The sequence below is a fragment of the Cydia fagiglandana genome, chromosome 2 (assembly GCF_963556715.1).
Source record: "Cydia fagiglandana chromosome 2, ilCydFagi1.1, whole genome shotgun sequence".
In the NCBI taxonomy this organism is placed as follows: domain Eukaryota; kingdom Metazoa; phylum Arthropoda; class Insecta; order Lepidoptera; family Tortricidae; genus Cydia; species Cydia fagiglandana.
Genome location: NC_085933.1, coordinates 15,873,330 through 15,883,279, shown reverse-complemented (window position 1 = coordinate 15,883,279; position 9,950 = coordinate 15,873,330). Strand labels below are relative to the sequence as shown.

General features: G+C 41.6%; 1 protein-coding gene and 1 non-coding gene across 2 annotated transcripts in view; both read right to left on the bottom strand.

Annotated features, from left to right (window-relative positions):
• Window positions 1-218: 218 nt before the first annotated feature.
• The window catches only part of LOC134672843 (uncharacterized), a 50,000-nt gene continuing 40,268 nt past the window's right edge, over window positions 219-9,950 (bottom strand). Inside the window, 9 exon segments of the mRNA XM_063530800.1 lie at window positions 219-2,069; window positions 2,890-3,068; window positions 3,551-3,669; window positions 4,066-4,147; window positions 5,376-5,505; window positions 6,212-6,352; window positions 8,236-8,417; window positions 8,969-9,160; window positions 9,267-9,459. Of these exon segments, the coding sequence (XP_063386870.1) occupies window positions 1,902-2,069; window positions 2,890-3,068; window positions 3,551-3,669; window positions 4,066-4,147; window positions 5,376-5,505; window positions 6,212-6,352; window positions 8,236-8,417; window positions 8,969-9,160; window positions 9,267-9,459 (1,386 nt within the window). The 3' untranslated portion in view covers window positions 219-1,901.
• On the bottom strand, window positions 7,953-8,025 carry Trnak-cuu (transfer RNA lysine (anticodon CUU)). The gene has a single exon. It is a non-coding gene; the product is annotated as a tRNA-Lys (tRNA).

Sequence of the window (9,950 nt, the reverse complement as noted above, 5' to 3'; positions counted from 1 at the left end):
ATGTATCACGGGCGATAAAGCCACAGGAGTGATTACCACTAGGTACACAACTTTCAGTCTGAGCCACGAAGACCTACTTAATATGTAATACTTGCCAATACTTCGTATTCTGCTGGGGGACTTTCCCATAAATGGAAATCTAGTATCTTTTAATAAAAGCTGAAGGCTCATTTGAACATATTTCATTATAGGTACTTAGTATTAAAAGTTTTCTAAAATCAAAATCAAGTTTTTAATGTAAACAGCTATATTAATAGTTGGTGTAAACAAATTTACATGCACAAAAAACAGAAAAATAAAATAAAAAGAATATAAATAATAACATAGTCGTACTGACTGTACGCATATCCCTAGCTAAAGTAATATTCTAGTGTGAATGGGTAGATTTAACTTTTTTAGCTGCTACAGCATTACCTATTCACCTAATTAATTTTAATAATATTATTAACATAATAAATGAATTCAATAGGTACGTAGTAAATGTCAAATCATTCTACTGAAAGATTTTTTTTCAATTCTTCTCAATTAGAAAAACTTAGTTAAAAAATCTAGTAAAAAGAAATAGACAGGGCTCATTTAGACGATGCGAGAACTCTCATGCGAGTGTCATTACATTGCGGGTTTTGATCGGTCGGTTGAGTCCGCAATGTCGCTAAAATTGCATTCAGATTTTGGTAGGTAATATACCTACCATAATAGATACTGAAAAAATACCACGTGATTAGTATAGTATTTATTATATTCAGAACGAATGAATAGAGCCGGAGTAGACAACTCTTAATAACTATTCTTCTTATTAAAGTATTTTTCAAACAGGAAGGGTACGCTGGCAGATGTAATCTCAATAGAATTTTGCGAGATTTGGCGTTTTAGGGTTTAAAATTATATGGAAATGACACTTGTCATGGTACTCTTTGTATTTGAAAAATACTATATAAACATAACATAAACCAGTGTATAAGTCTAACTTGAGCATCTTTGTTAATATGTATTTACAACGTTCAGAAGTCAAAGGACTAGGTATGTGTCAAAATGGTCCAAACCAAACCCTAACAGAAATGACAAGTAGCATGGTCCTTTATCTGCCCCACAGGATGACTCGTTAAGGTCTGAACTAGTTAACAACTTATTTCCACTGTATTTTACAACATTTGGTTAAATTAGAAGTAACAAAATCATTAAAAAAGTTGACGATTAACGGGTCAAAAATTTATATACACCCGATATTGTTCAACTACTTACGGCTAGCTCTACGAACAATGGTCGAATTTGTCATTGCTACAAATGTAGTGAATAATCCGTTTACATTGTGTTTTTTCGGAAACGTTCGTATTAATCATGCTACTTCAGTCAGTTTTAGTACAAAAAGTACTCAGGCATAACAGGCTACCAATCGGAATAACTTTAGAAGGCGCGAGGCATTAGACAGCGAGCCATGTTGGCTGGCATGGCGGCAAGTCCTACTATAACTGGTGACAACTAAAACTTACTAATTAATAAAAAATAATAAATACACAAAAATCAACCTTATTGCAGGATTAATATGGTTCACTTGCTATTAACTTGCGGTAGCAATTAGTGAGTTTTGGTTATCACCTGACGAAATCAGCTTCACGCATAGTACCTAACCAATTTCTTACCAACCTCCTCAGTTAAGCAGTACACATTGAATCCATAGGATAAGCTGCTGGTATATCTCTAGAACCGCCGTTCTCAAACTTTTTTTGGTGACGAAACCTAAATATATGATATGACGAAGCCCCACTTAAAAATTTTCGTTTGTCAAATTAACTGTGGACCAGCGATATAGGAGAGTTGGTTATTGATTTGTTTTTGCTTTTTGTCGCGGAGGCTTTGCGGAGCCCTAGGGGTCCGCGGAGCCCACTTTGAGAATGTCTGCTCTAGAAGACATAGTTATTCCGTATGGAGATCGAGCTGTCAATATTGAAGTAGTCTGGCATGGCGTCGAGCAGCTGCTGGTACTCGCGCGTGAACAGCTCCGGGTGCTGCTTCTTGTGCGCGTGCTGCGCTATGTCCAGCAGCGCCTGCGACTGCTGCGCTACCGGCACCTGGCAAACACGCAAATTACAAGATTGTAACAGTCGCCTTCAGGGGCCCGTTTCTCAAAAGCTTGTAACTTCATTGAACGGGTTTCGGGTAGACTTACACCATGCGTTAGCTGGATCAGACCATAATAAAAATTGAGTAACGTATAGTCGACTCGTTACAGGATACATCGGAGCGGTTAAGGCGCTCAAAAACATCTAAACATGCACTTTACCATCGGATAATAGAGGCTTTGTTCACAGCATTACAAGTTACAAGCTTTTGCGAAACGAGCCCCAGATATGTAGGGGCGGCCAAGGTGTTCGCAAATATGCGAACAAAGCCTCTATTATCGAGACGGTAAAGTGCAAGTCCGGATGTTTTTGAGCGCCTTGGACGCTCCGGTATATCGGTAGCGACTCTGTACTTTACTCAATTTTTATTATGGTCCGATCCAGCTAGCGCATGGTGTAAGTCTAATTTTCCCGTTCCCGTTCAATGTCAACTTATAAGCATTGTGGCCAGGTCCTGGTTTTCAGCTACACATTTTGGACACAATATGAATTACTTCATCCAGAAAGTAGCCATCCAATTTTGCGGCTGGGTGTACATAAAATTGTAACTGCTTCATTAGCCATACATCGGATTATGATTTTGGAAGGAGTTTACTAGTAAATGGCACGGTTTAACCGTGACGGTTACATGAACTAACCTGTAATAAAATAAAGCGATAAGAACCAAACCCAACCAAAACCAAAGCACTCAAATACGAAAGTTTACATTATTATTCGAGAACTATCGTGTTTTTACAGTTCGATGAACAAACGTAAGTAGGCAACTTGCCTCCAAAGTGATCCAGAAATACTGCGTGTCGAACGGATCGCTGTAGGTGGCCGAGGCCTGCACGATCGTGTAGGCGGGGCGGTCGTTCTGCGTGAAGGACGGGTCGCAGTCCGCGTCGAACGACCACGCTACGATGGACCCCGAGCGGGGCCATAGTGTTAACGTGTTGTGGGCTGGCCCTGAAAAAAAAACACGGCTTTATACATACAAAAGCAGAGCATTCTGTTGTGAGCTCCTCCAATGGGTGCGAGGAAATGACGTATGCTGGATCAGAGCGCGCTTGAGCCCATTGCTCGAACAATATTATTAGTGTGTTGCCATGGTAACCGCTACTATATAACAATTCGTGGACTAATAATATTAGTCTGTTCGAGAAATGGGCCCCTTCACTAAAACAGTAACACCAATAATTAACAGTCTGAGATTACATAAACTAGCGTCCACAAACGGTACGGTTCTCACAGACGAATTTATATGAGTGATACTATAATATTAATTCAGTCTTTAAAATGCCGTCGGCAGTGTCATTATGAACCTTGGGCGTTCAGGACGTAGGTAAACTTTTTATCTAACCATCAAAAATACGTGTTCAGACGTAGCGGACGCAGTGTACCTTGCGCGGTTAAGATAAGGTTCTATATCGTATGGCACGGTGACTCACCGTCGAAAGCGAAGTGAAGCGTGCAGTTGGTGCCAGAGCACAGCCTGCTTTCGAGCCGCAAACTGGGCATCGTGGCGAACGCCGTAGGCGGCGGCATTTCGATGAACAAGGCTTCCGCGCTGGAAATAAGGTTCAAAGTTCAATGGTTTTATGTATGTATAGACTCCTTACTTTCGCTAGAATGTATGATTAACAAATTAGAGAAAGTTCAGTAAAGTTCATAATCTTCGTACAAAGTTACGTTTTTTTTTTACATGAAATTTTTCGAGACATCACTCTAACGAGGAGTTAATCTTGCTTACCACCACAATGGCACTTGAAATTATGACACAAAAAAAACATCAAGTCAATATTTTCAGACTGGTGTCAGTCTGTTTAACTCGGGATAAGGGGATAAGTACCTACTACTTTATCGAGATAACAGTCATAACAACAGCTAATTTTATAAAGTCAAACAAATAAAAATCATTTTATTTATGAAATACGCGAATAAAGTATTAAGTATGTATACATACTAGGAATTAGGCAACCTGGTTCTGAACATCGGCAGATTGCAGAAAATGTATTGCTCGCAGTCCCCCGCTAAATCAGCTTTAACTGTAAATAAGACAAAAACTCATTAAACGAAGTCAAGCATAAAAAAAACTAAACATAGGAGCCAGATCACGTAGTTTCCTCTAGGATAGACCGGTCACGGCGGCTTTCAATACGACTCACAGTTAAAACTTCTCTATCAAACTTTTATTGTCGTTGCAAAAGTGAAGAAGCTGTGTCATTATGCTATCGTATGCATAATGGCACAGGTCAGTCAGGGTTTGTTCATTGGAGTGTTAATACTTATAAAATGATTTCAACACTTGATACACAATGAGATTTTCTTTAAGTCTCAAATACGTGAGAGTATACTTACTTATAAGTTCGACAATAGATACTTAACTATTTGTAAACTGGAATAAATATACATACGTATTTTAATAACGAAATCTATTCAAACAGCATGTTCACTTGGGATAATAAGTAGCTGTCAGTTTAACCGTTTGGTGAAATTGATCGCTGCCTATGACGGACACATGTGTCGACATGATATAACAAACGTCACTTAAACCCGCTGGCGCTAGATAGAAAAAGTCAATCACTGCATTGATCATAATCAACAAGGTGTGGCAACCTGTGTATTTATAATTGTGTACATATTCATGTGGTTGAAGCTGGAGTCCGCCAGGGCGCGCTGTACCTACGCGCAGTGGCGGATTTGCCCTAAGGCAGAGTAGGCCCGAGCCTAGGGCAGAAAGATATTTAGGGACGGCAAATTGTGACAAAAAATTCGCTGATGGTAACAAGAAATAACTCAAAATGTAGTCAATATTATGGGTGCTGGGGGCGGCTACGGGGCCTGGGGCCTAGGGCGGCAAAGACTGCAAATCCGCCACTGCCCACGCGATACTATAGGAGTTGTATAAGAGTCAATCTTCGTCGCCGTAACCCCCTACATACTGGTCGGGGGGGGGTTCACGTGTGATGGTATCTGTGTATTTATAACGGTGTACCTGCGTAGTTGACACCGGTGTCAGCCAATGCCCTCCGCGTCCGAGTGATGGTGTAGGGGTCAATCTTCGTCACCGTAACCCCTACATACTGGTCGTGGGGTTCACGTATGATTGTATCTGTGTATTTATAACGGTGTACCTGTGTAATTGAGGCCGGAGTCAGCCAGTGCCCTCCGCGTCCGAGCGATGGTGTAGGGGCAATCTTCGTCACCGTAACCCCCCACCAACTGGCCGTGGGGTTCACGTGTGATTGTATCTGTGTATTTATAACGGTGTACCTGTGTAATTGAGGCCGGAGTCAGCCAGTGCCCTCCGCGTCCGAGCGATGGTGTAGGGGTCAATCTTCGTCACCGTAACGCCAGAGATACTGGTCGGCGGGGTAACCGTGTGATTTATTATTTCTGTGTGCTGAAAGTGGAAAACGGCGAGATGAGAACATTTTATAGCAATATAAATTTTACTTAATTATAGATATTTTGAACTTTATCCCCGCATATTTACCTAATAAATACGATACCGTCGATACCTAAAAGATATGATACATGGGCTAACATAACCGCCAAGTAGATGCCGGTAAAGAAGCGTGGGCGGGGTAGGCCCTGGAGGAGATGGAGAGATGACTTTGACACCTTCCTTTACAACTGGCCGGAGGAAGCACAAAATCGGGAGTTACTGAGACCCAGAGGAGAGACCATTGCCCAGCAGTAGGACACTCAAATAGGCTAAGAAAAAAAAAGATATGATGGCTTTGGAGGCTTGGACCGTGGTAAGGTGTAAGAATATTGTAGGGCAGTTAGCGAGATGGACCAAAGACATCGCCAGAGGTCGGAAACAAGGCCACCGGTATCCGAGGAGGATTTGAACCGTTTTGCGTCATATTCTCTAGAACATCTAGCCTCGAAAGTCATCGTCCGTCCGCATTACTCAAATACATAATGCAACAGAGTACATGCAGAGTTATCTAGATATTAAGTTAACCTGTTGACTGCCAAATACCTCAAGCGACGAGCGCGGACACAGCCCAACATCAACCTTCGTGCATTCCAGCAAGGTTCACAATGACGCGGTGCGCACGATACGCGCGGCGTTCAAAAGGTTAAGGGAAGGTACTCACAAACCAGTAGTGCCGCTGCAGCCCGGTGCCCGCGGCGTCGTAGGGCTCCAAGGGCAGGAACATGATGACGAGCGCCGCCAGGCCCGCCAGTGCCGTCGGCAGCCACAGACGCTTCCTGGAGAACAGGAGCTCGATGCCCGACTGCAATCAGTGGGATATGTTTAGGCACAGAATAAGGAATAATACTATTCGTACAGAAAATACACTTCCTACAAAACCGAAGTTTGACAGCGATTCAGGGTCGAATTACGATATCCTTTTCTAACTTATGGCACTGTCCCTTTCGACTATATAGGGTTGTCAAAATTCAAGTGATTATCTTATCTGTGGTCATGCACGCAAAGGGACGTCAAGTTGTGCCAACCCTAATAATTGTTCAAAGCAATGCTGTGCCGAATGGAGCCGAGTTTGCACGAAGTCAGGAGTGTCTCCCCACTATAGTTCGTTTTTAGGGTTCCGTACCCAAAGGGTAAAACGGGACCCTATTACTAAGACTTCGCTGTCCGTCCGTCCGTCCGTCCGTCTGTCACCAGGCTGTATCTCACGAACCGTGATAGCTAGACAGTTGAAATTTTCACAGATGATGTATTTCTGTTGCCGCTATAACAACAAATACTAAAAACAGAATAAAATAAAGATTTAAATGGGGCTCCCATACAACAAACGTGATTTTTGACCAAAGTTAAGCAACGTCGGGAGGGGTCAGTACTTGGATAGGTGACCGTTTTTTTGTTTTTTTTTTTGTTTTTTTTTTGCATTATATAGTACGGAACCCTTCGTGCGCGAGTCCGACTCGCACTTGCCCGGTTTTTTTAGCATTAGAAAGAACTTGCAAGAAGGTAAGCGATCTTGACATGTCTTTTAATTGAAAACGCTTTTTGATAATCAAAAACTATTACTTATGAAAGCAAAAAAGAATATAAATGATCGTATTAGATTCATAATTGTTACATATTTGCCGTAACTTATTTTTAAAATTTGTTTTTCAATTAAAAGACACATCAAGATTGTTTACCTTATCTCTAATGCTAAAAAAACGAACTATAGTTTAGCCACTCACATGATTCATGCAACTGTAGTTGCAAGCTGTCACCCTTATTTTCACATAATAATAGAAGTCACTGAAAAATATCAATCATGTGAGTGGGAGAGAATATTATAATGCAGCGGTTCTTGAACTTTTTTGGCGACAGAACCCTTTGGAAAAATAAAATATTTGGCGGAGCCCCAACTAAAACTAAAATCGTTTGTCAAATTAACTGTGGACCAGAGATATAGGAGAGCTGGTTATTTTATTTGTTTTCGCTTTTTCTCGCGGAGCCCCCACAGAAGCTAATGAATATAATGGCAGGTAATAGTCCTCCAATTGAGGGGGGATTTAAATCTTCTCGGGGCAGAGGTGTAGGGTTGGAGCCGGTAAAGGTTTATTTGACGTTCATAAGCGCATTGTAATATGCCTACTTGAATAAACTATTTTTTTTTATCTTTTATCTTTATCTTTATCCACAATATCTACATCATACAGCCTCACGAAATCTTAGCAAATCTTATTAACAATAACATAAACATATAAAAAAGCATAGAACTGAATTGAGAACCTCCTTGTGAAATCTTGAAGTCGGTTAAAAGGTATGCAAGGTTAGGAATTGTACTCATCATAAACAAAATTAAACAATGCATTTATATGTATGTCAAATAATAAAAAAAAAATTAAAAACAGATAAAATCAAAAATATATTTGCGCCCAACGTGGGGCTCGAACCCACGACCCTGAGATTAAGAGTCTCATGCTCTACCGACTGAGCTAGCCGGGCTGTGGCTGCCTTGTCGAAACATACTTCCTGTTAATTTTGTTAAAGATATTTTATGGAGCACCAAGGTCCAATTTTTTAGGTATTTTTTATCTTTTCATGATATCGGGTTGAAACGATAAGAGCATACAAAACATCAGAAGTATTATGCTATTTTTATCATAAAATTTTATATCATTTTAGTTATGCTATATTATGTCCGCTTCCGCTTACCACCGCGCTGGTGACGAGTGCTGCCAGCCCAAGGTTCAGCAGCCCCACGAGGAAGTCAGGGGAGTTGCTGGCGCTGCGGCCCATCACCGGCAACATCAGCGAGTTGATGCGCAGGCACAGCGCGAACAGGAACATCAGCGTCGGAACAGACACAAGCATCTCCACGAACAGTTGCTGCCATGCTGCAACAAAGTTAAATTAAAATGATGCCACTTCCTCAAATTGGTGTTTGGCCATCAAAGACCGTGGTTCCTGAACAGGGTACGTACAATAAAGGACACTGAAGACCTTGGAGTTGTTGAGAAGAAAACTCGAGCTCGAGACGCACCCGACAAACTACCTAAATTTCGTTTGTTAGCCACCTATTCAATGTGATTAGATAGGAGGATACGAGTAGATAGGTCAATTCATAGACTGCAGCTTTTAGCGCGATATTTAACAATAAACGATCGTTTGTAACTGGACATAAACACCAGACACCTACAGATAGCGCGCAAGGACGCGGGCAGACGGATAGCCTTCTTGCGCCTAGCGCATATTACACACGATAGGTATAGCGACTCCGACTCGCCATTGACGAGTATGAATCGCATTACAACTTAAGCCTGTAACGCGCGTATAACGACCGGTTTAGATAGGCTTAGCACGAGTTAGAAACGGAAGGGTAGTCTATCTCGCGTGCGAGATACTATCGTGCTAAAATTACTAATTAGTGCCCAAATATGACACTTACCCGGTACTCGCAGATACCGCGCCAGCATGAGAGGGATCACGGAGAACACAGACATGAGGAACAGCGGCACCGCGAATATGTACCGCATGGTCGTCAGCGAGGGGACGCAGGTCATGACGAGGAGTAACACGGCCAGAATGAATCGTGTCGCCGCTGAAGCTTGCAGCGCGCGGAACGACAGGTTTAGATAAGCTTAGCACGAGTTAGAAAAGGAAGGACAGTCTATCTCGCGTGCGAGATACTGTCGCAGCACACTCGTGTGAAAATTACCGATTGCAGATACAAATATGCCACTTACCCGGCACTCGCAGATACCGCGCCAGCATGAGAGGGATCACGGAGAACACAGACATGAGGAACAGCGGCACCGCGAATATGTATCGCATGGTCGTCAGCGAGGGGACGCAGGTCATGACGAGGAGTAACACGGCCAGAATGAAACGTGTCGCCGCTGAAGCTTGCAGCGCGCGGAACGACCGGTTAAGTCCCGACTGGAACAGTTTAATTTTCATCAATTAATCTGCTTGGATACTAGATACGTGGATATATACAGGGCGTCCCACGGCTATGCCACATGGAGGGAAAGTACCCTAAATATTGTAGATGGAATATTTTACTGAAAGAAGACATTATTTTAATTTAAAAAACAATTTAAACTGCATTCATAGATTTTTAAAAGGATTATTTTTTGCTAAATAACATAGTGTCGGAAATAAAAGGAAGCCCATGAATTTTAACATTTTTAATTCAATATTAATCAATTTAATTTATCAAATGCTCAAAATGTAGTCTCATTCTGTTGAATACAAAGCCGCACTCTTTTGATTATTTCGCTAAATTTCACATCAAATGTTAAAATTCATGGTCTTCCTTTTGTTTCTGACACTATGTTCTTTAGCAAAAAATAATCCTTATGATCAAGCCTTTCGATCGGTATGATAAAGCTACAGGGTGATTTTTTTTCTCGTGCGGCGGGTTCGAT